At 50.4% G+C, this 27,595-nt stretch overlaps 1 protein-coding gene across 2 annotated transcripts; it reads left to right on the forward strand.

Annotated features, from left to right (window-relative positions):
• The first annotated feature begins 42 nt into the window (after positions 1-42).
• On the forward strand, positions 43-27,242 carry CSNK2A2 (casein kinase 2 alpha 2). Of its 2 annotated transcripts, XM_042027164.1 has the most exons (12): positions 44-188; positions 395-506; positions 11,303-11,404; positions 12,135-12,185; positions 18,409-18,468; positions 20,499-20,582; positions 21,470-21,580; positions 21,792-21,893; positions 22,210-22,310; positions 22,944-23,092; positions 23,287-23,380; positions 26,799-27,242. In XM_042027164.1, the coding sequence occupies exons 1-11, from the start codon at positions 85-87 to the stop codon at positions 23,361-23,363; spliced, it is 1,053 nt and encodes a 350-aa protein (XP_041883098.1). In that variant the 5' UTR covers positions 44-84; the 3' UTR covers positions 23,364-23,380; positions 26,799-27,242. The 2 variants fall into 2 exon arrangements, with proteins under 2 accessions (XP_041883099.1, XP_041883098.1); XM_042027165.1 differs by lacking the exons at positions 11,303-11,404; positions 12,135-12,185; positions 26,799-27,242 and having other exon boundaries at positions 43-188; positions 23,287-24,802.
• The last annotated feature ends 353 nt before the right edge of the window (positions 27,243-27,595 follow it).

Consider the following 27,595-nt stretch of genomic DNA (forward strand, 5'->3'; position numbering starts at 1 on the left):
CGCGCCGCGCCCCGCCTCGCCGGCCTCCCGCGCCGGCCCCGCGCCCTCCTCCTCCTCCTCCTGCAGCCGCCGCCCGGCGCCGCCATGCCCGGCCCGGCCGCCGGCAGCCGGGCGCGGGTGTACGCGGAGGTGAACAGCCTGAGGAGCCGCGAGTACTGGGACTACGAGTCGCACGTCCCGAGCTGGGGGTAAAGCGCCGTGCGGGGACCCGCCCTCCGTCCCGCGGGAGGGCCGCAGCCCTGGGGAGGGGTTCCTGATCCCCCGCTCTCGTGCTGGGGTGTCCCCGGGGGGCTGCGGAGAGGGAGAGGCAGGGAGAGGACCCCCTCCCCGGCCTGCTGCCCTGTTAGTTATCCACTCTTCCCCACCACCGCCTCTCTCCTCTTGGTGCCCGCAGCAATCAGGACGACTACCAGCTGGTTCGAAAGCTCGGCCGAGGGAAGTACAGCGAGGTCTTTGAGGCCATCAACATCACCAACAACGAGAGGGTCGTCGTGAAGATCCTCAAGGTGAGTATCCCGTTGATGATGTAGAGGCTTGTGATGTCTGGAAGCAAGAGGGAGAGGAGATGGATTGGCGGGGCCAAAGACTATTGGATCTCCTTCTTCATCCCAAAACTCCTGTTTTCTCGTTAAGGACATTGGGATGGTGTGTTTGGAAATGGATTTGGTGTCTTGCATGCTCTAGTGATGTTTTGATGTCTCCACCCCTCCTTGTCCAGCATAGCTCAGGGCTGAGTTCCTCTGGAGGGGGAGAGCTGTGAGTCCTGACATTTGAACAGCGTTGCGTGTTCTGCGTGTGTTTGGGAAATCGTATCTGGCAATGCCTGTGTAAAACAGTCCAGGGACTGCCATGTCAACAGGAATGTGAAGCCTGGAGGGGGGAATCTTTCTGTTAACCTCTAGACAGCCGGCACGTGGCCTTTTCAGAGCCAGGCTGCAAGGATGCTCAGCGGTCAAAAAAGCACCAACATTTTATATTCAGTCCTTTAGAGGATCAGATGTAGAAAAGAATTTCATCACAGTCAGACTATAAACACTATGGAAACTTGAGGGGACTCAAGGAGGCCTTCCAAAGTTTGGCAGTGTTGGTGACCTGTGTGCTGGTGTGTTGACCCTGGTGGGGTCGGGCTGTGGGGACCTTTGAGCAGCACTGGGAGGTTGTAGTTCAGGATGGTTGTGCAGGGCATGTCTTACCATATTTGACACCAAAGCAACAGCTCACAGCGAGCTGTGGTAACTGTCGTAGCAGCATTCTGTGTTGATGATCTGGGGGTAGGCAGGGGAGTTAAGACTGAAATGAAAGATTAGAGTTGCAGTATGTTTGGTTCTGGCTTGGCTGACACTTGTGGCTGTCACTTGTTGGACCAGCAACACTTGTCACTTGTTCCCCAAGAGCACGTGGGAGCCAGTGTCTGACCATGGGTGTCCTAAGAATTTGGGCACACATTCATCTGCAGTGTGCAGGGGGGTCTGGGCTTAACGTTCCCTTGCAGCCACTGAGAAGAGCAGCTTTCCAGGACATGCATCTCTGCAGGGCTGTAGCCTTAAGGTATTCGCTAGATCCACTCGCATAGCGGGTCTGGCTGTCTTTGCTGACGTTCCCATTCACCCACCGTGCCTGCTTCCTTGGGAGCTGCCTTAGCTTCCCAAAGAACTTGTCACGGTTTGTCCAGCCAGCACTCCTGGGAAAGGTATGATCTTCCATCTGCCTCTAGGAGGATGCACACAAACCCCAGCTTTGGCTGTGGGCAAGGAGGTGGCCAGGTGAGCTGTTTGGGAGAGCCTCTGTGGCTGAGCCTGACGTCAGGGCAGAGTGCTGAGGCTCACGTGTCCTTGCCAAGCCAGGTTCCTCTGGCATGGTGTTTGAACCTCCCACTCCTTTGGACACTTCTTATGGTTTGGGGTTTTGTCTTTTTTAAAGTAGATGCAGGCAGGGGTTTTTGCTGTGAGATAGTAGTCACAAGTGGCAAGTGCAGAGCTGGATTTTACGACAAGATGCCTTGTGGCTGGCCTGGGGAAACTGCACTTGTGCATGCTTCTCTGGAGCCCTTAATGGCCTCTTCAGGACTGCTGTGGTTTATTGAGATTCTAGGTCTTGTCCCACATAGAAAGGCACCACAAGGCTGAGAGGAGGCTGCAGGGAAAGTTGTCAGAAATCTTGCTCCTTGCCTCTTCCCAGCCCAAAGAGCCTCCCCTGGAGTGATGCTCTTCTCCCTGTGGCAGCTGAACTCTGTCACATCTAGGGAGCCTGTCAGCATTGGACAGTGAGTCAGCTGGCAAGAGTCATCTGAGGGCAGCTGGGTGCTCCTTCTCCTTGGGGCCTGAATGTGTTGCCTTAATGCCCTGCAAGCAGGAGACTGGATTGTCCCAGATTTGAAACGGATGGTGTTGCCACTGGTTCCCCTGGCTCTACCCACTTGCATTAACATGCAGACAGCATTCCTGTGAGTGAGCAAGGAAAAGCAGAAGGTCCAGATAAATAAAGATGAACTTTCTCCTCAGTGGAAAGTGGGTCAGTGAAAAGGGAGTTTCAGAGCACCACGTTGTGTACATTATGAAAACCTGTGAAGTGTGGCAATAACATCACTCTGATCTGTGGAAAGTGCCTCTGGTTTCCTGTAACTAGACTCAAAACTTAATTGCAAGTGTAATTGCATGTATCTACAGTGGAGCCTTAGCAAAAGGTCTGGGTGTCTCTGTTCCTCATAACTGGGGAGGAATTTGGATCCTGTGAGGTGAGAAATGGAACCAAAAGTCTTCAGGTTTTTGTGTGGTGCAGGGATGGGACAAAAGGAAATACTGCGGCTGGGCAATGGATGCGGCTGTTGAGCACAGTTGCTCCTTTCTCGTTAACGTTTTCTGAGGGGACAGTTTATGTTAGGTGTTAGAGTGAGTTTTAGCAGGAATCACTTTTTTAATATCTCAGCTTCATGGGAAGTCACTGGTGTGTCTTCTTAGCCTTTGCTCTTTGAAGCAGCTTGTCCTTACTGAGCTCAAGCTAGCACAAAGCAAGTACTTCCCCTGCTTTGGTGTGGTGCTACCTGAACATCTTGTACCCTCCTCCACAGAGGTCAGGAAATTTTATCACCCTTTGTCTGATGCAGAACTGAGCCACAGAGATTTCCTGTGTGCCTTTGGGCAAGTCCCTTAGCCTCAACAAAGCTGAGACTAGAGCATAGGTCCTGGTTTAGTGCTGCATGAGGGAGATAACTGCTGTTCCTCTATGGGCAGCCACTCGCCTGGCTTGTTTGTAAGTGCCCCATGAAGACTTTAGCATTGGACAATGCCAGGGAGCACATGGCTCCAGTTGGTACCACAGTGCCCCAGGCCTTTTGCACTTCCATAAAACAAGGTGTCCTGTTTCCCTGGCCAGTACTCAGCATTTCCTTTCAGTTCTGCTACCCCAAGTGCAGGACCAGGCATAATCCTGCAGGAAAATGGAATGCTGCTAGTTGTGGTCATAATGTGTATTAGCAAAGAGAATTAAGATCATGCAAATGACTATGACATTACCATTTCCTGTATCAAGTGCCTTACAAATATGATGCTCTTAATGTCACTTTTCCTGGGAAAATTCTGCAGCTCTTTTTTAAAAAGGCAAATGAAGCGAATAGGCTGCACTCACTCCACTGCAGCAGGACATCAGGATGCACTGCATAGGATGGTGTATGCAAAGCAGTGGGGCAGGAGCCTGGTTTGCCACACTGGCATCCCATGCCAGACATCCTCCAGAAGCTTTTATCTTGAGCAATGAGGCAGAGGAAAACTCCCCACCTTTTCAATCTATTCAGGGAGCAAAGGGTGAGAAGGATCTGAAGCGTGGAGACACTGCGCTGTACCGACCTTCCCACCCCTCATGTTAGTAGGGCATGGAGTTAGCCAGCAGCTGTGCTCCCACAGTCCCTTGCTGGTGTTGGAGGCTCTTGTGGGCTTTTTGATCTGGCTGGCCTGGGTACAGCTGTGGCCCTGCTTCCTGCCTGCCTTGGGGCAGCCCACACCAGGAAGGGGGTGTGTGAACATGTTCTGTATGTGCTTTCGTGTCTTGCTTAAATCTGATGCTAAGGTTTGACTCCCAGGATGAGGTCTGACATTCCTCAGCATGTACAAAGGAAGTTTAAGACATCCTTGTTTCCAGTGAGTCGTGTGTTGTCTACATCCAATGCAGGTATCTGAAGCACAGCTCTGCTCTTCCATATCTTACCACATAGAGGTTTTTGATGGAGCACTGAGGTCAGTCTGTGCTGTCTCTTTGATGAACTTCTCCTCTTGTTTTTCTGCTGATGCAGCTCCAAAATGTCTCCCAGCATGCCTTTAAAGTGAATCCTCTGTTCTGGAGTAACAGTGTTCCTGGAGGATGTGAACAGTGTTGCAAGTTGTCACTCTAAAAGCCGAAGGCTCACTTTCCACATTGCTTGTAACTGCTACAGGTGATGCTTCACCTCCCAGTCTCCTGTACTGCCTCCATCCCAGTGTGCACTCTGGGTGGAGATAACAGCATCCATGTTGGCAGGTCTCTACAGAAATCAGGAGTTGTCCTGCTTTCCTGATGCACCTGTGTGTTCATGTGTGCTCTACTTGCCTGTGAAGCATTAAACCCATCAAAAAGAGGCTCTTTTGTCTCCTTGTGTGGTTAGTCTGCATAGGCACAACATGGGTGGAGGTAGGGGAAGAATGCAGATAGAAGGAGAGGGACCAGTGAAATGGAGGTCCTGCAGCAGTGATGAAATAGCCCTTTTCTCATTTGGTGGCTTTTGTCCCTCTGTGCTGAGTCCATGCACTGGAAATTTCAACCATGTACGTGGTTTCACAAGTGCATTCTTGTTTGTTTGTCTTTGATTTTCCCCTGTTCCCCCGTTTGGGCTGTGTGAACCCTCCAGAGCTGCTGTTCATACCAGGCACTCCTGGAAGGTCCTGCCAGTGTTGAACTCAAGTTATCACTGTAGTAACTAGAGAATGGAGTTGGGATGGTAGCTCTGGTAAGTTTTCTTCTGTCTCTAAAAGCTTTAGAGCCCACATACATCAGCGTGTTCTAGATGGGGGCTGAAATGACTCCCATGCTGGCAGCAGAAGGATTGCACAGGGAAATAGGATTGGATGCTATTGGTCCCTCAGGCTGGAGCTTTTGACTGCATCAGTGACCTTCCACCAAAGCCATTCAATGCCTGCTCCTGGTAGCTCTCTGTCTCTTGCTCCTCCTGTGTTTGCATGCACTGAATCAGCTCCCCTTGGTCCACTTCCTCCTCTGGCAGTCTTGAAATGAGCCCTTTTGCAAGAGAGCCGGGTACACAGCTCTTCTCTTTTGAACACCACTTGCCCACAATGAGCTTGGCAGAGCTGGCTGCTGGAGTCCAGCCTTGTGTGAGCTGAGACCAACCGGGACAGTACTGGGTGTCTCACAGGGGCCTGGAGATGCAGCTGGTGACTCTCGTGGTGGTGGTGGTGTAGCACCAAGGAGCTGATGAGCTGCAAAGCTGCAGTTTGTGCATGGAGAAGGGTGAGATACAGCACTGTGTCTGTTCGCAGGGGCCTGAAGGAATGATTCCCATCTCATGGAATGGTGGTGGAGGAGATCAGGACTTGGTCCTCATGCGTCTCCCTTTTAGTTGGCTGCAGAATTCTTGATGTATCATGGGCAGTTCTGAAGCCCTTGGAGGGCTGTTGCAGGGTGTGCCATGTTGGAAGGAAAAGGATTCTGAAGGAAAGAATGAAACTGCCTTCAGAACACATGCTGGGATATTCTACCAAACTTAAGCATATTTTATTTAACTAAAAAAGCAATAGTACTTTAGTATTTTCAAGGTATGTTTTTCCCCCCTCTCTTCTAAAGTTCAAGAGCTTCTCACAAAAGTTTGAATTCCCACAATGGAAGTGGTAAAATGCAAACAACCAGCAGAATGTTAACACAAGTGGGCTCCTTGATTTTGTAGCTCTTTGGAATACGATTATTTGGTTTCCCAGCTGATGTCTGGCAAAATAAGCAGAGCTGCTCTGAAGCCAATTTTCCTATTGAGCAATTGGCGTCGGGCTTTATAGGCCGATTATTGTGATCCTTTCGATAGTACTTGAGAGAGACAAATGAGCTTCTAGTGCCAGCTTTTAAATGTTTAAAGCCTGTGATAGGGATGCTGCTCGAGCCTTTTGCTAGTCCTGCACGCTGTGTGTTCAGATCTCCCTGCTTGTTCACTGGAAGCATCGTTGTATTTCCAGGCTATTCAGGCTTGGTGAGCAAAGAATTGATTGTTTTTATGGGATGGTGGAATACATTACTTTAGTTTCTCATGGATTTGTATCTTTTGACTGCTAAACCTTCTTCCCTGCTGTGCTAGCCCCGGTTTTGTTTCAGAGCACCTGCTGGGCAAAACCCAGGACCTTCTGGGATTCCTTCAGAGCAGCACGTGTGCTCCTCGGCTGGCAGTGTGTGTGTGCTGCTGGGCTGCCTGCTCTGGGCTAATGTAAAATGATTTTTATGCTTTGGACTTAACTCGTATTTCACATGCCTTCCTGGTCACTGCTTTTCTTTCACAGTGTGAAAATGCATAGAGAACTCTGGATAACAAATCTAATTTCTCTCTTTGCTTGAACTCAAGCAATGGGCCTCCAGGTTGTTGGGGAAGGCTGCAACTGGAGCATCTGACAGACAAGTATACTCCCTTTGCTTTAGAAACCAAGCAAAAAATACGTTTAAACAGGCAGCCATTTATTCGTTCAAGACAGGAAGTGATGGTTGCAGTCTTTTATTTAAAGGTTTATTTTAGCAAACAATGTTAATTCTCCCAGCTGGTGTTTGCTGCAGCTGGACTCCTTCCTTGCTTACAAGTTCACATGATCTTGTGGAAAATGACCCAGGATCTGTTCTCTTGGTCACAAAGAGGTGTTTCCTTCTGGATCTACCTGACTGCAAAGCTTATCCTGTGCCATTTTTCACCTCTGCAGAGGGATAGCATTGCATGATGCTCCCCAGTCTTTGGGCAAAGAGAGCTGGGATAGCTCTAGCCACTTTCACTGCCTCTTCTGCCTGACTTTCAAGTGGATTGAAACACTCTTATCCATTTGGCTGGTAGGGTGGGAAACCTGCAGCAAAGGATAGGTGGCTGGGGACAGTCAAGTGAGAGCTGCTGGGTCCAGCAGAGACCATCCTCCTGTGGCTGGAGGTCACCTTGTCCCTCTGCTCTGGGCCCTCAGCATAGTGGACAGCTGTGAGCTGCATGTTTTGTCTCCACAATCTGCAGCCACCTCACTTCCAGTTTGCCTGAGGAAGGAAGCAATTTTCTGGGAAACTGGAAAACTGGCTTGTGCTAGACAGTAATGTTGTTCTAAGGGTACTGCTGCAGTTGAAGTAATTAAACCCCTCCCAGTGTAGACACGGTTAAACTGAGACATGTCTTTTAGCCTGGTTTCCTATGGAAACGAGTCTTATGCAATCCTGCTGTCTGTCAGCCTTTCTCCCCCTCCTCCCCCCCAGTAGATTTTGCACTGGTTGGCCAATTTCAACCAAATGCGACAGAAGTCTCCAAGCTGTCAAGTTTGTACAGATTTCATGGAAGGAGGTGTTTGCATAGAGCAGAGGGACTGTGTTGGAGCCCCTTTCAGAGGAAAAGGCTTTGACCCATACTGGTCACTGGAGAATCCCAACATGGAGGAAAGCTTTGAAATGCCTCTGGCATTGGGAACAGATGGAGTTGGAGGCTGTACCTGTGTAAAATGTTGCCTTGCAAACACAGGCAGATCAAACTCAGGAGCAGTTAATTTTGTCAAGGTGCCTGCTCCTTTCCTCTGCTGGAAACCTCCCTCCCAGCGCATGAGGACTGGCCTGTATAGGAAGCACAACCTGAAATGCTGCTGTTCATAGCCTGGTTTAATAAAATAGCTTTAAATGAGTATTGTTAAAAATACTCTGGCTGCAAGGGCTGGTGCTTTAGAAGCTATCCCTGCTGGGAGAAGCAGATGGTTGGAGGCCATAATAGCTTCAGTTCACATTTAATCCATGTGTGTTTGGAGTCAACATCCTTGGAGAGACAGATCGGGTGACTCTGAGAGACAGTTGTATCAACCCAGACTTAATCCCGGTGTGTGGCTGATGCGCTGCTGCTGGCCTGTGGTTTCAGCAGTACTGGGCTCTGGGACATGAGGGAAGTTGGCAGAGTTTCTCTGGTTTGAACAGTTACCCCCAATGCAGTGCTGGTCGTGTGCTGGAGTGGTTTGCACCAAGGTGTTCGACTTGCCAGATGCAAGAGCTTGGGCTTGGAACCGGTTACTGGGCAAAAACTGAGCCCCAGTGATGTGCTCTTGGATAGTGCATGGTGTTTGCAGCTGTGGCTGGAGCAGTGCTGTGGGACACGTGAGTAGGAGGTGGTGTGAGGCTGGGTAGGTGAAAGCTGTGCGGGATGGGGTGCAGGCCAGCAGTCACCCCTGTTTTCTTCTGCAAATCTGAAATGGGGAAACTGTTTCCCCACATTGCTCTCTCTGAGGACACTCCTCGGCAATAGCTTTTCCTCTACAATGACTTCAGCCCGTGGCATTTCTTTTGCCTCATCCTTGTTTACCTAGTGGTGGAAAACCCCACTCTGAGCGCTGGCTGCATGCAGGGAGAGCGTCTGAGGATCCACTGCTTACAGCCCTGCACTGAGCAGGGCTTCCGATCCCTAGCCCTGCCTGGACTGGAGGCCTGGGGGCCCTCGTCCCAGCTCACAGCTGATGTGGACATGGTGTGGACAGCCTGGCCAGAGCTCTGCAGTCCTGCAGGTTAGCAGGAAAAAGTGCAAACAGCAAGTGGCTTTTAACTCTCCTTCTTGCTGGAACAGTATTCACCAGAGTGTCTTCATTGGTGATGTCAGGCATGCTGCTGGTGGTGATTACCTGCAGGCATTTCAGTGAAAAAAGACCAACTTTCTTCTCTCCTTTTTTCTAAAAGCCACTGAATTTGTCTGCTCTAGTGTTTTAGTAAGTGTGTGGTGGGTAAGGATAGATTTCTGATGGAGATAACATAGAGCATCATTTTCCCATCCTGATGAAGGTGAAAGAAACGTGGAAGTGACTGGAAGACAACAACTTCTGCTCCAGTGAGAGCAGTGGTTGCTATGACGGGAGAAAAGGAACTCTCAGAGGGATATCCTCCCCTACCTAGCTGATGCAAAAGGCCCCTGAAATAACTACATTATGAAGGAAAAGGTGTTTCAAAGTGGGCTTTGGGTCCTCTTGGCTGTGTTCAGGCACTTTCAGCTCCCAATCAGGTGCAAGTGTTGCAGCAGAGAGGCTATAAGGCATGTCTGTTGTAGCCAGGCAGTTCAGGGAGCACCTTCAGGATGTCAGTTCCTCAATTCCTCTTTGAAGTTCCTTGGAAAACAACTTGTGTGTGCATCTGCCTCATTGGACAAGCAGAGTAACCAAATTACATCCTCTAATTCCATCTTGGCCTTCTGGTAAGATCTGTGCATGTGGGTGACACAAGGGCGGTGTCCGTCTCCATGCTGACATAAATTAAATTAGCCCCTAATGAAGCATCCTACTCTCAGGTTCAAAAACGTAGCCCTCACTTCTCCAGGTTTACGTGCCCCAGCTCTGGCTGGTTCTCCCTTTCTGTCCAAGCTCCCAGGAGCTCCAGCGTTGTCTGGGTACTGCCCTGGGGCTGTTGGTCACCCACTCCCCAGCAAGCCCTGCCCCGCATCGCTCCAGTTCTGACAGCTGCGGTGGCCTTGCTGCCGTTTTCCACTGTGGCTTTATGAGGGGCTGACGCTCCCTGTGCTGGCATTGGTGTTATTTTTGGCACTTTGCTTCAGGCTGAGATTCTCATCTTTTGGCTTTAAAGTCTAGCTCATGCCTTTTAACTTGCAAGAGGAGAAGAGCAGGATTTGAATCTGAAGGTTTCAGCCACCTGAAGAGCCTTGAAAGACAGCATATTTTATCACTTACATAAATGCCATATTTTCCCATTATATAAAACCTTCTGTTCCTTCTCCTGTCTGCTCGTACATTTCTGCCAGGGGTCTGAAAACAGGGATTGCCTTGGATTTGCCTGTAAGGGGAGTATGAGTTGTCCCATCAGCACTCTGTGGCCATCATAGAAGTGGGAGGCTGTGGCAGAGTTGAGGTGGTGAGCGTGAGCTGTTGAGCTCCTGTGGCTCCTTGTCCTTCACACAGACATCTGCTAACGTGTCTTAGTTTGGGAAGGTGCCTCATACCTTTGCCATTCCTCATCACACCCCTCCACACACACCAGACTCAGTGACAGATGATGAATGCTTTAGAAAGCTAAAAGTCTAGAGAGGAGTGTTTTCACCAGCAGCCTCAGAGATGGGGCAAGGGCTTTACCAGTTCCTGCAAGATGTCTCTGCAGTTCTTTTTAGTGGTACTGATGGGTCAAGAGGGGATATTCCAGCTATGGAATGAAAGACTGCTAGACTTGGTGACTTGCAGCTGCTGCTGCCCACACTCGTCACTAGCCAAGGCTCATTAAAACAGTCTCACCTCTTATCTGCTCTGAACTGCCTTTCCTTTCCAGCAGGCACAGAGGTAGGGTTATCCTGGGAGTGGATGAGTTACAGAAACGATCATTTACATTGAAGTGAACCACTGGATCAGCAGAGTGTAAAAGCCAATCCAGGCTCTGAGCCTCTGCCTTGGAAGCAGCTGTTCTTTGTCACTCTCTGCAGGGTGATGTCCAGAGAAAAGCTTACTTTGCAAAGAGGGCTCCTGAGAATGAGCAGATTAGAGGAGGAGTCAAAACTGTTTAAAATGTCTGTAGGCTTTAAAAATAATCATGGTTATGGATGCAGTGACATTCAGTGCAATTGGCTCTGTGCATTTGAGGTGGTTGCAGACAAGGCACAGCAGTGTCTGAGCTTAAAAGCGATCTAGGTGTTGGAGACTCTCAGGTTATCATTTCATGGGATTAAAGTACTCGTTGGGAAACAGGTTGAAAAGTGAAAAACTGGTTAGTGCTGGTAAACAAAAGCAGAGATAGGTCCACCATGCTTGTCCTGTCCATTCATGCACAACATGAATCAGTGTGCTGAGGTTACCACAGAGCAGTCCAAGGCACTTTTAACCACAGGTACTGGAGTCACAGTTATGTTTGTCTGGAGTGGTTTGATTGTTCCCCTGATGCATGGAAAGGTTTCATGGATGAGAGGGAAATCCTAGTTCATGCAAGGTGTCTGTCTCCTCTTTGGTACTAAAAATGTTCCCATATGAGGGTGGGAGCAGAGAGAGGAGGGGAGGTGATGTGTTCCTGTCAAAATCAGTGGCAGAAATCAGTGTTAATTTCTGAAAGGACTCTCACTTCTGATTTCTTTTGTCTATTTAAGCCAGTGAAGAAAAAGAAGATAAAACGCGAGGTTAAGATTCTGGAGAATCTACGCGGTGGCACCAACATCATTAATCTGATTGACACTGTCAAGGATCCGGTGGTAGGTGCCTGTGTTGGGGGGGTGTGCTGGGATTGCCTTCCCGCTGGCTGCAGGCACAGGCTGGTTGGTTTGGAAGGGCTCCTCTTCCTTTCCATGTTCCCCAGACTCTTCAGCATCCCTTCTATGTTTTCCATGTGTTGCCACAGCTGATGGGGGAAAAGTTTTGAAGTCCTACAAATTTTTCGTAAGAAAGTAGAGCCTGTAGCCTTCTAGTTTGTCTGGCATCTGGAACCTAAGTACCAGCCAGGGCAACTGGATATTAAGCACTTTAATCCTTCTGGTTGCTGTCCTTCCTATCCAGTGACCAGCAGTCATGTCATGGTCAGCACTGCCACGATTACCCCGTTCTCGGGCAGTTTTCTCTGACGGGCAGCCTGGGGGCTGTGACTCCCAGCCTGCTGGCAGCCCTGGAGACAAAATGCTGCTGCAGTGGTGGCAGTCCTGGCTGACCTTCCTCCTTTAAGGAAGGCTGGGAGGCCTTAGCTCCTAGTGACACATTTTGCCTATCCCAGTGCTCTCTCTGTTCCATGGCATGGGGGAACAGTGCTGGCCAAAATGCCGAGTTGGTGCTCAGTGTGTGGGGTGTGAGCAGGGCTGCACTTCCCATGTCCTGCTCCCATCCTGCTCTCTCTTGTGAAGGCTGGGCAGGAAGCAAAGGCTTTCTCAGGTCTCTTGGAGCCAAAGAAAGGTCAAGTGGGTGTTTTAAACCATTACTTTCTCTCTCTTGCAGTCAAAGACCCCTGCTCTGGTGTTTGAGTACATCAATAACACAGATTTTAAGGTGAGTTTGCCTGAGTGTGGAGGAGGGAGGCTTCCCATTTCTGTGAAGTGTTGTGATTTTCAGATAATCATCAAGAGCTATGGGGGGAATTTAGAGTTTTCACAATTGTCAGCTTCACTTGGCTTTTTCCATGTAAATCAGAAACCTGTTAATGGGCTTTAGATAAAAAGGAATAAAAGGTTTGTGTGCTGAATGTCCCAACTCTAAGGAGCAAGGTCAACAAGTTAGATATTCTTACTCTCCTCTCAATTTAGTAATCACTGCTGTGCTATATATTCAGCCCAAGTTAATCCCTGAGTGGTGGTGCTCTGTTTACAGCAGTGCAGTTGATGGAGCTGGTGACACTGATTTACTCTGGAATCCTTCAGACCTGGGGTGGCAGGTGGGGGGTGTCAGAGGGGTGGAGAGCTCATCTCCCACTGCCAGTGGGCCTGGTAGAGGGGGATTGAACATTCTTGAGTACATCTTAAGAGCTCTTTTTTTTCTTGTCTGAGGCTGCAGCATATTTCCTGGCTCTTCTGATGTCTGGGGAGCTCCAAGGGGTATTACCTGTTCCCAAAATGAGGGTCCTTCTGTCTGAATGCAGCTACAACTGCCTTTGCTTCCAAAATGCTGCTAGACAAAAGGGATCTACAATTAGCAGCCACCCCTATTTTAATGGTATCTTTGCTTCCCCCATGTGAGTCTTTATCCTAAGTCACTCAGTCAGTGGTGGAGAATTAATTGAGCAGTTGCCATTAGAAAGCCAGCAGTCATCCCTCCTGCACCATTCAGGGATCTCTTTCATTCCACGTTATGGAAGGGTGTTTTCTTCTTCCTCTCTATGCTGGATCATTATGTAGGTACAGGTTTTGTAGGAAGCAGATGTACCAAACACCCAGAGAAGAATCCTGGGGGGTGTTTGTTATAAAGGAGGCAGCTGGCTCACAGACCAGCTCTTGCAGCCCTGCATGCTGAGGGGCAGCACCCATAGTTTCTGTCCCTCTGGGGTGGGCCTGACGAGCTGGATGCTGCCAGGTGGGATGTGTGTGTGTAGCCAGAGCTGCAGCCATGCTGCAGTGGAGGCCTGAGTGCTATTTAATCTCATGTAGAGGTACACTGCAGGAGCCACAGTAACAGCAACTTGAAGCAGCATCTGCCCTGACAGCTCTGGGCAGGGAGAGGAATGTTGCCTCCATCAAGTAAACAGCCATGAGAGGAGTGCTCTGTGGTGACCTTTCAGGGCTAATTAAAGCAGGTTTGGTGTGCCTGGGCTTCATTGACATCAGCTGGGCTGTTCCAGTGCCTGGTGTGTTGGGAATGTGCCTCTGTGCTTCTCCTGTTGACCCACAACCTCCTTGTAAGGCTGGTCCTAGAAGTTTTTAACTTTCTATTTAGAGACTTCTTAATTATTTCATTGATTTTTATTTTAATACATGGCTTGAGATAAGGTACATTGCTCAGGCAGTGGTACACCTTGCTGAGGATTGCTTTGTGTGTCTCCAAGACAAAATATGATTATACCACTCTGTTGTGTCCCTAGAGGAAAAATTATCATCAATGTGATTATACTGAAACTGAAATGTGTCCATGAAGTGGAGTGTTCAGCAGTACCTTGAGGCTGGTGGCCAGTAGGGACTCTCAACTGAAAGATGCTGGGCTTGGAGTCCATGGTCCACTGGCCATCCTGGCCACATGGAGAGCCAGGGCAGGCACTGCTACAGCCAGTGACGAGCATTGGACTGGCCACTGCAGAAGTGACAATGCTTGGCTCTGGCTGTTGCATTAGAAACAACTACATGAGCTTGCAGCAGACTTTTCTAGGCTTCTGGGAGAAAGCCTGGCTCCTTGGGGAAGTCCAAATTCACAGCTGCACAAGTCCAAGACAGAAGGTATTGATGCTGATTGGTACAAGGCAGGAATAACTTGTCTTGGGAATGCAAGTGTGTCCCCAGGGCATGCAGTGTGGCTTCTTGTGTTCAGAGCTTATTTGTAACCTGAATTTCCCTAGCTGTGTATGGGGTGTGTGGGTTGTTTGATGCTCCACTCCCATGAGCTGTCTGCCTGTTTGAGTAGGTTCTTGGGGCTGCAACTAATTGCAGATTATAGAGCTACTTCTACTGAGGGTGCCTGTGGGCATCTTCTTCTATATAGAAACTCCCAAGATGTCTCTTCCCTTGCTCTGAAGTGCCAAGCAGAGAGTACAGAGTATGTGAGACCACTTGTGTTGGAGGTCTCAGCTTGCTCTGTATCTCGACACGTGAAGCAGCTGGAGAGCACCCAGTCATTGTCCCCTCTGCTCTATAGTCCTTATCTCCCTGGGCAGCCAAGTTCTGCTGGAGGTCAGTGCCACATGAGCTCATCCAGGTGACAGGGACCTGTTCTCTTTGTTTGGACATGGCTGCTGCTGGTGTGCCTATCTCTGTATTGACATCTGGCTTCAGCAGTACTGCTGAGAACCAGCATCTCGCTGGCAAGTCACCTTCAGGATGTGTGAGGGGTTCCCAGGGCAGTTTGTGTGGCTGAGGGCTGTGACTCCCAAGCTGCTGGCAGCCCTGGAGAGAAAATGCTGCTGCAGTGTTGGCAGTCCTGGCTGACCTTCCTCCAGTGAGGAAGGCTGGGAGGCCTTTGCTCCTGATGACACATTTTGCGGGCAGCAGGTGGTTGCTGACCACAGGATTTCATTTTTCTGTGTCCTTTTGGCACTAGTTGCTCACAAGCTTGGATGTCTGCTCAGTTGTCTCCTTTCTGGAAGTTCCTTTTCTTCAACATGGTTATTTTTTGCTTGATGTTAATACTTTGACCCCTTTGCCTGTTCAAATGGCAGAGCACTGTTCATGTCAGTGCACCCATGGAAGTGGCTGCTGGGTTTCCTCAGCTCTCTGTGCCTGGGCAGAAGCTGCAGTTCTGTGGGGTCTAAGCCTTGGCTGTGAACGATCCCAGTTCAGAAGCACAAGCTTTTATTTCACTGTTCTTAAATGATGGTATAAACAGGAGACTTAGGTGATACCTCCCCAGAGCTGATTACATTCTCTTAAATTACCTGTCTGGGTCCCTTCTGGAAGTGACAGCACTGTACTTGCCGGGAGGATGAGCTGGAGCCAGACTGGATGTGTATTCTGCTGTGAGGACAGCAGCTTGTGTACAGTAGGGTTAGTGTTTCTCTTCAGAACTGCTGCATTACTTGTCATCTGAGAGTATTCAATCTCCCCACAGTAATTTGCCTTAAATGAAAGCTGCACTGCAGAGCCACATGCAACTGAGTAACCATCAGTGAAATTAAATGTCTTTTGCTAATTGGTTTCAAACTAGAAATGAGACGCCTGTACTTCAGCCACTGTCAGCTGTCACGTATTTTGTAAGCATACCTGGTACTGTGCCTTTCATTGCCCCAAAGAGGCAAATCCCTTAGGAAAGAAGGGGGCAGAGACAGGTCTCAAGGAGCAGTTCTGGGTTGGGTTTGCTATTGCATTCTTAAAACACAGTAGCAGGTTTGGTGCTGAAGATGAGATGGGCAAGAAAGGTGAGCAATGGAAGGTTCCTTCAGGATGTTCAGCCTGGGTACAGTGGGCTTTTGAGTCAAGTCTTCCACTTCACCTGCACTTTGGTGAATTTTCAGGCCAAACTGCTGTGAGGGAAATGTGTGCATGGGTTTTATCCTTGTACATCCAAGGTTTGTTTAAAAAATGGTTGTTGCCCTGCATAAGCAATGCAGAAGTATAAAAGATTCGTCTCCCTTGTGTGGCTGCCAAGACTGGGATGCTTTGGGAACTGTTTTCCTTTTTTTTTTTGCTGCTGCTGCTGCCGTGCACCCCAAAGCAGTGTCTCTCCTCACAGCCACCCTGTTGCTCTGCAGATGCTGCTTCCTGCACGTAGCCAGCTGTGTTGCTCACTCAAGGGAGAGGAATAAGCGTTTAACTCCTGTCAGCCCCATGGTGAGGGCAGCATGTCTCTGTCTCCTCGGGCACTAACAGGATTCATTTATGATTGGTTATGTGATGTGTGCCAAAATATCACCAAAAGCTGGAGAGGGGTAGTGGCTGCCTGTGGGTGGGTTTGGCCTTTCCAGTGCTCTGTATGGAGAAAGGAGACCAGCCCAGGTCTCGGAGGCCTTGTGGGATCCTGAGTGCTGAGCAGATGTTTGAGCTGGATCTGAGTGATCCCCACAGTGATGTTTCTGATAATCCTACTCCACAGAGACAGCTGTAAGAACAGAGCATGGGGTATGTTTGCAAAGCAGGTGCCCCTGCTAGGCTGGGCAAAGGGGATTTGGAGCCCACTGTCAAAGCCTGCTTGAGGCAGCTGCTGTGCAGGACCCACTTGCAGTGGAAACATTGGCTCTGTCCTTCAATGCTGTCTGCCTTCACTGGCTGCCTGCAGGGCTGAGCAGGCTCCTGCAGGGACTGTTCCCTGTGTGAGCAGAACTGGGCACTGCTGGCCACACTGCTGGCCTTGGCACTGACAGAGGTCACAGGGGCTGGGTTTCACAGGCAGCTCTTGTAGGGAAATCTGTTGAATGCTGTTTGCCCAACAGTGTTTGACCATATCATGGCCCAGTGCTGAAGGCCATGAGCCAGAGAAGCAACAGCATTGTGGGTCTGAGAAGGACGTCTTTGGTGACGTCCCTTTCATCCCCTTCCCACTTACAGGCAGCAAGAGGCAGAGAGCCAGGGAACAGGGAAAATGAGGTCTAGTCTTGTACTGCCTCTTCCTTTCCTGCCCTCCTTCCCCAGGTGCATTGATGTTGCCAGGTGAAGTTGAACAGGGCAGTGAATGCCAGAAAGACATGTTTTACACATTTCTTACAGTGTTTGTTTCCTAGCAAGCCATTTAAACAGACTTCTGGAAGGACTCAGCTGTCCTCTGCTGGCCCTGCGTCCTGCATCAGTTGTGCACAAGTCAGGAAATCCATCCCTGCTATGGCTCTGTAGCTTGTGGCTATGTCTTTTTTGCTCCCTGCTCACTTGTCTGCTTCAGTGGGTTGCTCCAAAGCATTAGGATCATCCCAGCTCACGAGAATACAATGCAGTTGTGTCCTGGAGGCTGTTAAAGCTCTGTGTGTGTAAGTTGACACTTGTATGTTGTCAAATGATTTCTGAGAGCGGTATTGGGGCTGGGGGGGGCTGTTTGGAGATAGCCCTAAGTAAGGCAGGAACCTGAGGATCTCAGCATGGGCCTGGAGGGGATCCAGGGCCAGAGCTGCTTTTTTGGAGTGTGAATTTCAATCCTTTGCTCTGGGATTTTTCCTGAAGCTGCCAAGTGGTGTCTGTGATGGACAGCGGGCTCCAGTGCTGATGCAATTGGTGATTTGTCTGAGCTATGAGATGATCCGTGTTTGTAAGAAAGGGCAGAGAGGTCTGGTCTCACTGCTGCCCTGTGAGTGTCCTTCCTTCCCCTGCCCTGGCATCTTGCCTTGCTTTCCCTGGAAGAGAACAGTTCAACAAGGTTGGGCTGACACCACAGCCAGTGACAGATACAGAGCAGAAGGCAAATTTGGGGGCAGCTGTGACCTGGTGTGGGAGCAGCAGGATGAGGAGTTTTCCTGTGATGGTGCTGGTGGCACAGGGTAGGTTAAAGTGCCCCCTGGAGCTTTGTCACTTCCACATGAGCAGCCACAGAAGGACACAGGAGAAGAGATGATGGCAATGAGCACTTCCCCACGATGCTTGAGTCGTGCTCTCCTTGGCCACACAAGCATCCCTGTGTTCTTGAGCTGCATTAGCCTTTATCCTGGGATAGAGGGGAGCCTCTGTGGCTCTAAGGTTGGGTCTTCACTTTGTGCTTCCCAGCCCCAGGCTCCTTTAGATTGATATTTTCCTCTCCCTGCAACACCCTGAACACCTGGACACCTTCCCATGTGTTCCCAGCCCACCTGCTCTGAATGCTCTTGTCAGTGCTGGCATGCAAAGTCATCACAGGGACTTGACAACAGAAAGTCACAATTGTCTGTGCCTCCTCCAGAGCTTTTGCTTTTTTGGACAGACAAGCTGCCCACCTCCTGGTGGAAAGTTGTGACAAGTCTGAATGATCCCAGTAGCATTTCGCAGGAGCTCTTGCATCCTTTCTAGATTTCCTGGCAGGTCTGAGACCAGGAAAGCCCTTGGGAATGGTAGCATTCATATGGAATCTGGAACGGGGTCAATGATTGGAGGCAGGTGGGGTGCAGGAAATGAAACTGATCCAAATCTGGAGTATTTATTTTTTGTCTCTTTTTTTTTTCCCTCCCTACCCAAATCTGTTTCAGCAACTGTACCAGATCCTGACAGACTTTGATATTCGGTTTTATATGTATGAGCTGCTTAAGGTGAGTGGCATTGCACATGACAGTGTGGATGGGGAGACCAGGAATGAGAGTGGCAGTAGTGGGGCTCATGGGCACTGTTGCTAAGAGGTTACTTACTTCTTTCGTGTTCAGTGCAGAATCCAAGTCTCTTATCCTGGGAAGGTTTGGGAAGAGATCAGGTTACCTGGTTTGTTGCTGTGAGATATTGCAGCCAAACTGGGGGCCTTTGGTCACCTCCAAAGAGTCTGTGATTCTCTGGGGTCTGAAGTGTTTGTGATTGTTACTCACCAGGTAGAGCCGTGCTTGGTCTCCCTATGTCTCTTGCACCATAGGGCTGCTGTGAGGAAAATCAACTCCCAGAAAAACAGCCAGACCCAGGACAAGGTCCTTGAGGCAGGGCTGGGGAACTATGATGCTAGGGAGAATGGAAGAGAGGGATTGCCAGCTCCAGGCTTTTCTCTGCTGCAGTATTCAAATGCAGCCCCAGAAGGTGAATTCTGCCCACTAGTTATGCCAGCTGTTACATGTAACATCAGTATTTTCCTTTGACACCTCCCAGCCAAAGCTTTCCTTGCCCCTCTGATGAAAGGTGAGGAGTGCCCTAAATACCTCCTCTTAACTAGCCTAGCTTGCCCTTCCCCATGGAAATTCCCTCAAGGAGCCATAGCAGGTCTGTGGGATGTGCTGCACTGGCTCTTGGGGGTCTCCAGCTGCAGGACAGGGGAGGCAGCAGGGCACGAGGGAGAGCTGACAGGTTTGGCCGATCCCAGGGCTGTTCTGTGCTGACCTGCTGGAGCAGCAGCTTGGCTGTGTCAGGTTCTAGCAGGGCCTTGGCACTTCTGGGCTGGCACTTTGCAGTTCCCATGCTTCTGGAAATGAGCGGGACAGGCTAGGAGAGCCCTTTGTGCTCCGGGACATGATGACTGCAACAGATCTAGTGAGCTTAAGGGAGGCTTTCTTCTCTGCACTCCCAAGCTTGCCCACCTGTCTGCAAGGGAAGGACCTTCCTACTGGATGTTGGAGTGAGCCTGAGGCAGCCTGGGATTAGGATAGGAGGGGTGATGAAGTGTAGATGATCCTTGAGCCTGGGCAACACAAGACACTAGAAGAGCTTCATCCCTGGAAGCAGTTTATGTAACCTGTTACAGATCTCCTGGACCAGAGATCCAGGACCAGCGTTTGCTGTGAGTCCTGTGGGCTGTGAGGCCACATGTCACTGCAGGGGTGTTCTCTGAGGCCTTGTTGTGATGGAAGCTGTTGCCTCCTTGCTTCCCACTGTGGCACGGGCCCAAGGACAGCGTTGCTTCCCTGGCACTGATGTCTTGGATATTGAATGACTACAGGCTGTACCCTCTTTCCATGCTGCTGGAGATCTCGTAGCATCTGATAGATGTTGATGGATGGATCTCCCTCCCCTTGGAGATGAGAACACAACATTCTCACCCCCTTGCTCAAGGGAACAGCTGCGTTGGGGGGGCAAGTGGTGCAAGGTCATGGAGTTGGGGAGCTTATGTGTGCTCCTGCCTACAAGCTTGAAGCAGCTTCGCTCTCCCTTGTGTGCTATCACCTGCCTTCTTTAAGTGCAATTTGGCTTAAATCAGCAGAGCAGAGATGACTTTCTAGCTTGAGTGTGTTTTCGGACACAAGTGGAAAGTCACATTGGAAGGCCATAAAACTGCATGCATGTAGGAATCATTCCCTTTCTAGGGGAGAGAGCGTGACCAAGGAAGCACAGGGCTACCCAGGTTGGAGCACTGGGCTTGTCACCAGGTGGGACACCTCTCTGCATTGTGTTCTTCAACAATAGTGCAGGGAACACAGTTCCAGGACCTGTGAGTGGAGTAGGGCACAAGGTCCATACAGTCTTGTTGCCAGCTTGTCACTTCATTGCATGCAGCGTAAAAGCTGAAACTGCCAGTTTCACGTGCCAGGGTTATGGCACTTCTTGTGAACTCTTGCCTCTGGCTGAGAACTGTCTGTTATATTGGTAATGCTGTGCCTGTGGTTACAGCCATGTCTAATGTGTGCGTGTGTGTGTGTGTGTCTGCCAGGCCCTGGATTACTGTCACAGCATGGGAATCATGCACAGGGATGTCAAACCCCACAACGTCATGATAGACCACCAACAGAAAAAGGTACTGTGACACCAGGGCTTACAAGCAGGGTTTTTCCAGGGAAACTTGAAATTCTCATGCCTCTGTACCCATAGCCCTGGCAGCTGCATATACCCCTCTAACCTTTCTTTACTGGCTCCCCTCCACCTGTGCCAGAACCAGGAGATGGTCAAAGTCCCACAGGGGAGCACAGCAGTGGGAGTCCATGGCTTCCTCACTGCTGGGGTATGCCGGTTAGACCACAGGAAATGTTTGTTCCCAGCTCACTGCCATGGAAATGGGCAGCTCAGGGACCTACCCCACCCCATCATGGTACTTGTATCCTATCAGGTGCTGTGTGTGCCTGTCCCAGGGACCTGGAATTTGTGTCAAGGAAGTAGTTGCTGGTCCACAGGTTCCTCTCTGTCAATCAGCAGTGGCTGTACAGGCAAGGCAAGGTGTATAAGGAAGGGAATCTCTTACTGGTGTCCTTCCCTAGTAAGCAGGTTGTCCATCCCTGTACCTGTGGAGATGGTCTGCCTTGCAGGATGTGCTGAGCTCCTCCTACCCCATTTTCTGCTCTCAGTCCCCAGGTAAAATCAACACTGCCTTCAGCCCAGCCCTTCTAAACAGTGGGATAAGATTTTTGCCTGTTCCCTAGTACTCAAGGAGCTGGTGGTGCTGGTAAGGAGCCAGCAGTAACTGTGCTTGGACTCAGAAGGCAGAGGAGCTCTCTAAGCTGGGCTTTGCCCCACCAGCTGGTGTTAGGGGAAAGGAAAGAACCTGATCAGAGAACTGCTGAGAGTATGTCCTGTCCACAGAGGGCCTCCCTCTACCCTGGGCTCCACACTTGTATCAAGGGATTGAGGTTTGGCCAATGTGACTTCACCTACCTGGCTGATGACTCTGTGTCTCTATTGCATGTTCAGCTGCGGCTCATAGACTGGGGTCTGGCCGAATTCTACCATCCAGCTCAGGAATACAATGTCCGTGTGGCCTCTAGGTACTTCAAAGGACCAGAGCTCCTTGTGGACTACCAAGTAAGAGTCTGTCTCCTCCTTGCTGTCCAGTGATAACACTTTGTGGCTGCACTTTAGCCACCTTTGGGTTGTCTGGTTTTGCCTGTCAGGGCATTGCCTGGGTTGGAGAGAGGCTGGCTGTGAAGTGCAAAGGCTGAGGCTGCCTGTGCTGGTGGGGAACCAGGCTGTGGTGAGTGTGTCTTTTCTGACAGCTTCTCCTTTTCTCCCTCAGATGTATGACTACAGCTTAGACATGTGGAGTTTAGGCTGTATGCTGGCAAGCATGATCTTCCGAAAGGAGCCCTTCTTCCACGGCCAGGACAATTATGACCAAGTAAAGACATTGCTACCTGGCTTATTTTGTGAAAAGTTTGTCCCCAGTTCATCTCTGTGTGTGTAGTGGGGAGGCTCTGGGGATGGGACTGCCAGGCTGGGAGGATGCTGCTACATGGTTGGTTAAGCCATCAGTGATTTTGCTGCCTTGCGTAGGAAACTTGTTTTCTGCACATGTTGCAAAGGCGAGTTTCAAGGGAGATACTCCTTCTGTCTGGGATGTTTCCAGAAGGAGGGCTCTTAGATTTGGGCAGCTCTGTCTCTGCAAAAGAGTGGTAGGCTGCCCTTCCGCTCTCTGAACATGCCTTTTGTTCCAGCTGGTTCGCATTGCAAAGGTCCTGGGCACAGATGAGCTGTATGGGTATCTCAAGAAGTACCACATAGAACTGGACCCACACTTCAACGACATCCTGGGCCAGTAAGTGGAGAAGTGAAATGCTGCCTTTTTTTCACTTGTAAGCACAGAGAGGGAGATAAACTGATATCTACAGCCTTGAGGCACTCTCAGCAAAGGCCTGCTTGATCTTCTGGATAACAATGCTGCTTGCAGGCTTCATATCTAGCTGCTCATGTCATCTCAGGAAGTCACTGAAATGCAGGCTCTTTCCTTTTGTCTCTCCCATGATCCATGAGCCATCCCCTATTTCTTCTTTCTCCTGCTTGTTCACGTCCTTAAAGTGGAGGTGTAGACACTGCAGTTAAGTGTGGGCTGAGTGCTCAGAGTTTTCCAGTTGAGATTTTTGAAAAGGACAAGAGGAATGGATGGAATAGTGAGGACAGCTTCTGTGAGGCTGGCTGGCAAGCCAGAGCAGTTCTGGCCCCAAGGGCGTCACCGTGCCTGCCACATGCTGTTGTCTAGTCCCTGTAGACAGCAGGGAATGTGCAATATTGTACCTTTTCCTGGCACAGGAGATCCATACCATTGTGTACATAAAGAAGAGGATTTTCCAACTTTGGCAGGTGTTTGCTGAGCAGTAGAAGTGGCGGGCAGCAGGTGATTCCCATGGGACATCGTGGTACTGCTGTGCAGTGACAGCTGGTCCCTTTGCAGGCATTCCCGGAAGCGCTGGGAGAACTTCATCCACAGTGAGAACAGACACCTGGTCAGTCCTGAAGTCCTTGACCTCCTGGACAAGCTGCTGCGATATGACCATCAACAGAGGCTGACTGCCAAGGAGGCGATGGATCACCCCTATTTCTGTGAGTCTGTGGAGTAGCTGGGGACAGCAGGGATAGAGCTGTGGGTTGTGGGGGCAAATTTTGGCTCCCCACTCTGCAGAAGCCTTAGCAGCTCTGTGCGTTTTGAGGGCAGTTTCTCTGGAAGGATTTGCCTGGGTGGAGCTTCCGCTTTATTAAATACTGTTTCCTCTTCCTGCCTGGTCTGTCTCCTGCAGATCCAGTGGTGAAGGAGCAGTCCCAGCCCAGCTCAGAAAACGCTGTGCTCTCCAGTGGCATGACAACAGCACGATGAGGACTGGAAAACGACGGGTAATTCAAGATGTTTACAAATAAAAGCAAAACCTTCGGTCACACAGTGAAGGGAAAAGAACCAAGGACCCCCCCTCTTTCCCCTCCCCTTTATACTCGGCAGAAATCTAACCTTGGGGGGGGTCTTAAACCTCAGTTCCTCTCTGGTGGTTGTGGTTAATGTAACTCTAACCCTGTGGTACCAAAGCCCTGGGCAAATGGTCTTGCAAGAGCTAAATATGTAGTGATATCCCCAGGGCTCCACACAACTGATTCTGGTTCACATCTTTATGGATCCTTCTCTTCCTTCTCAGTCCAGCCTTCCCCACCACACTGGTGGGGACAAATTGGTCGTTCCACCATCAGTCCTTAGCATGCCTCTTTCTGAACTTGCCTTTCTGACTTGTAGACTCTGAATGAACCAAATTCAGGCTGGGGGTCAGCAGGTGCAACTCTGTTTTGAGGTTCAAGTCTTTACTGCTCACTCTGGGCTTGAATTTGGCCCTTGAATTCCAGTTTCAATTGTGAATGCCGGGGTGGTTGGGAGGGAGGGAGGGGGAGTTCGACAAAAAACAACCCACAAACCCAGCAGCATCTCGGGATTGGTTTGGAGCATTAAAACGAAGGCACTGATCCGAGTTGTTGGGGAGAGGAGATCCCCCCCTCCAGTGTGTTTGACAAAGGCTCGTTCTGAGAAGAAACTCAATAGACCTGCTTTGGAAACTTGTGAATGTGAGGGCTGCTCTTGTGGCAGGAGAGGGGAGGGACTATCCAGACTTTCCCACTGAGCTCAGGAAAGTCAGTGTTGCAAGATTTCTTGTGATAGGTGTGCAACCACGTACCTCATGACGTGGCTCCTATGAGAATTCGTGCCAGACGCAGACTTGTGCCAGAGCACAGCTCTGGAGCGGTTCAATCCAGCACCGCAGGATGGAGGAGTGGAGAGGAGGCCAGGGAGGAGAGCACAGGGAGGGGGGAGGATCAACGAACAGCGGCGTCGGGGCGGGGGCTGTGCAGCTACTGATCCAGGCCTTGGGATCCCACGCAGTGTTTTAACAAAGTCAGCCATTTGTTGAATTCTGGGGTGCCGATCCTGTTGGGGGGTGGGGGGTTCGTCTTGTGGGTTCTTTCATCAGATCCCTCGATGGCTTTATAGCCCCACAATTCACAGTTGCCTCCTCTACTTGTTCTGTGTGTAACTTCATCAAGTGGTTCTGGTGACACTCAAACCTAGACGCTGGAGATAGTGTTTTCCCACCAGCACCTAAACACAGAATTTCCTTCTGCGGCATTGTTGAAATAGTTAATTTTTTATAAGGTTGCAATGTTTCTATTTGAAACATCTGTTTACATTCCATATTCCAATAAAGTTCTATTGGCATCGACAGCAGGTCAATCCATTTGTATAATTCACTGAAACCAATAAATATCTATACGTCTGAATGTCTGCCGTCTCAAATCTATGGGATAGCCAGAAGGCCTGAGAGCTGGAGGCCTTGTCTCCTCCAGAAGGGCAGGTTGGCTCTTCCAGCCCTTCTTGTCTGTGTTTTTTTGGGACCTCTCACTCAGTCTTTGGTTGCAGTTCTTCCTGCTGCCAGCCCTGAGAGTTTCGCTGTGGCAGATTGTCTCTGCTGCCACAGGGCCGCAGAGGAGGTGCAAGGGTTTGGGCACAGTGTGGGAGTCAGCTCTTGTGCTCCACTGGCCTCAAACAGGCACTGCCTGAGGGACAGACCTCGCTCTGCCGTTACCTGGTGGGTCAGACCAGGTCACCAATGCACAGCTGGAAATGGGGATTCTCCATGTGTGTACACCCATGCTTGTCAGCTCTCAGCCTGGGTGGATGGCTTTGTCTAAAGATATGCTGAGCAGGGGGTAGCTCTTTCCTCGCACCCAGGGACATGGGGGCAGTTCTGGGTGTCCAGGGTGAGGAGCAGCCTGTGGTTGCTGCCATCTTGCAGGGCCTCACTAACATTTGCTCTCCCGCAGAGGCTGCTGCAGGCACTGGTGAGTGTTCCCAGCCCTCTCTTCTTCCATCTGCCCGCCCTCCTGGCTGCCTGGCCTGAGGGGCAGGGGAGTCTCACGTGCTCTTAAGCTGTGCCAATACCAGCAGGGTTGGTTTGGGGTTTTATCAAGTTTTGAACTGATTTTAAGTATCTATTGAATTGCTCCATTGAGAAGTGGATGTTTCTCATGGTGTGTCCAAGTTGCTATGGGAGAAACTTGTCTGTTTTCCAGCTCTTGTGTGTTGGCATTCCCAGCTTCTGGAGGGGCAAGGCAGGAGAGGTGGGGAGAAGAAAAATGGGTTGAATGGGGGAACTTTGATAGGTGAACACTGTTGATCACCATATATGAGTGTGCTGCATATGAGTGCTTGGCAGTGTCCGATGGTGGAATTTCAAGGTGGTGTGTGGTATCTGTTCTGTAAGCCTGAGTCAGGAATTCTTTCCTGGTACCCTCAAGCAGAGGAAGAGAGTTGCTCTTCCAGTGACTGAAGTGGCTTTCCATGGTTGCAGTAAGCAGAGAAGCTGGAACAACCTGCCTCTTATTTCCCCACATCCCTACCCCAGCTGTAGGGTAGGATGAGCAGTGACAGATTCATCCTGGAGGGAAACAGCAGCTGAGCAAGGGTAGTTTGGGACAGAGGAGGGTGTGGAGTCTCCTGATCCCAGGGCAGTGGGGATGTTTGACTGCAGCTTGCGCCAGTTTATCTCTGCTGGCTCTTCCAGAACTCCGATGAGGAAACCCTTCTTTCCTCTGGACCTTAGCAAAGCAATCTCCTGCCTGCAGAGACAGCCAGGAGCTGGGGAAGAGTCCCTAGGAAGTTAAGAGGACTGGGGAACATGCATCTTCATCTGCTTTCTCCTGGAGAAATTTAGGAGAGTCCTAGTGCATGTTCCTGGCCTTTCAGCTGCCCTGGCTCCAGATTTCTAGCAGAGCATGGGTTTAGCTGAATGCCTTCTAAGAGGAAAGGCTCAAAACTTTCCAGCCCCATCAGCCACTGAGGGATGCAGTAGGAAACGGATGCAGTAAGCAGCTTTGCCAGTTTGTCTGTGGCTGTTGCAAGTGTTCTGGGCATGATGGGAGCTTTTAGTGGAATTATGGGAGGTGTTTGTGGTAGCGGAGGGAAACTCAAAACAGTAGGTCATGGAAAAAAAAGTCCAAACTTGTGTTTGGCTGTCCGTGAAAGTTCTGCTTTGCTGGACTGCATCTCTCCCTTGCCTTGCTCGGCCCTGCCTTCCTTTCTTGCGCCTTCCAAAGCAGGCTGAGGTTCCCCTGCTGTCCCTACATCCAGAGGGCCATGGAGGGTGCGCCTGGGCCTGGCTGGGGGTGGGGTGGCAGACGGGTGCCAGCCCATCGCCTCATCATGGCACTGGAGGAGCTCTGTGTTAAGCTGGCAGTGCCCCGCGACGCTCACTTCCCTCCTCCCGTCTCTCCTCAGGTCCGATGCTGTTGCTCCCAATTTTCCATAAGCAGAATGAGAACCAAATCAAACGTCCTATCGGCACGGTAGAGCGACGGCGGGCGGACTGCGCAGCGCGGGCAGGGCTCAGAGCGGGGCACGCGCCTGGCTGGACAGCACTCGCCTCGCTATGACCGCAGCCCTTCCCTCCGAGTGTTAAAGGTTCTCCTGCCTCCGTTTCCTTGTTGAGCTCTTCCTGACCCAGAAAGCGTGGAAATGTGAAGGGTGTGCAAAGCAGTTGTTGGTTAGTCGTTCCTTCCTCTGTTCCGGCTGTTCCCCCCCAACCTCTGATGGACCATGGTTAGCCAGCTTGTGCCTGTCTCTTCCAGGACATGAGGGTTGCAGGGGATGTGGTATCATGATGGACAGTTCTATACTATAATTGAAAGAATTCTATATTGTTGAATAAAAGTTTTAAAAGAAGCATGCAAGGAGGAGTATTCAGTGGGGAGGGAGCTGTAGAGTGCTGGCAGAGTGAGCTGTTCCCTGTGCCCTGCTAGGACAGGCTGGGTGAGGAGAGCAGGAGGAAATCGTAAAAAATCAATGTGGGCAGAGGCAAAGGAGCCACTTGCCACCTTTGAGGGTGTTTCTCCTTTCCCTCCTTAGGCCCCCACACTCTTCTGAAGGTGCCTGCATGGGTGGTGGCCTGAGTGCTAATGCTGGTACCTGCTTTTCCCAGCCTGGAGGGGCTTGGGCATGGCTCTGTTTCTGTACACTGGAGCTCCCATATCTTCCTCTTTTTGGGTTCAGGCTCCTCCTCCTCCCCAGCACCATGA

This window comes from Corvus kubaryi, unplaced genomic scaffold, assembly GCF_017639235.1.
Source record: "Corvus kubaryi isolate FWS band 111438036 unplaced genomic scaffold, C.kubaryi_AGA036_p1.0 37300, whole genome shotgun sequence".
Classification (NCBI taxonomy): domain Eukaryota; kingdom Metazoa; phylum Chordata; class Aves; order Passeriformes; family Corvidae; genus Corvus; species Corvus kubaryi.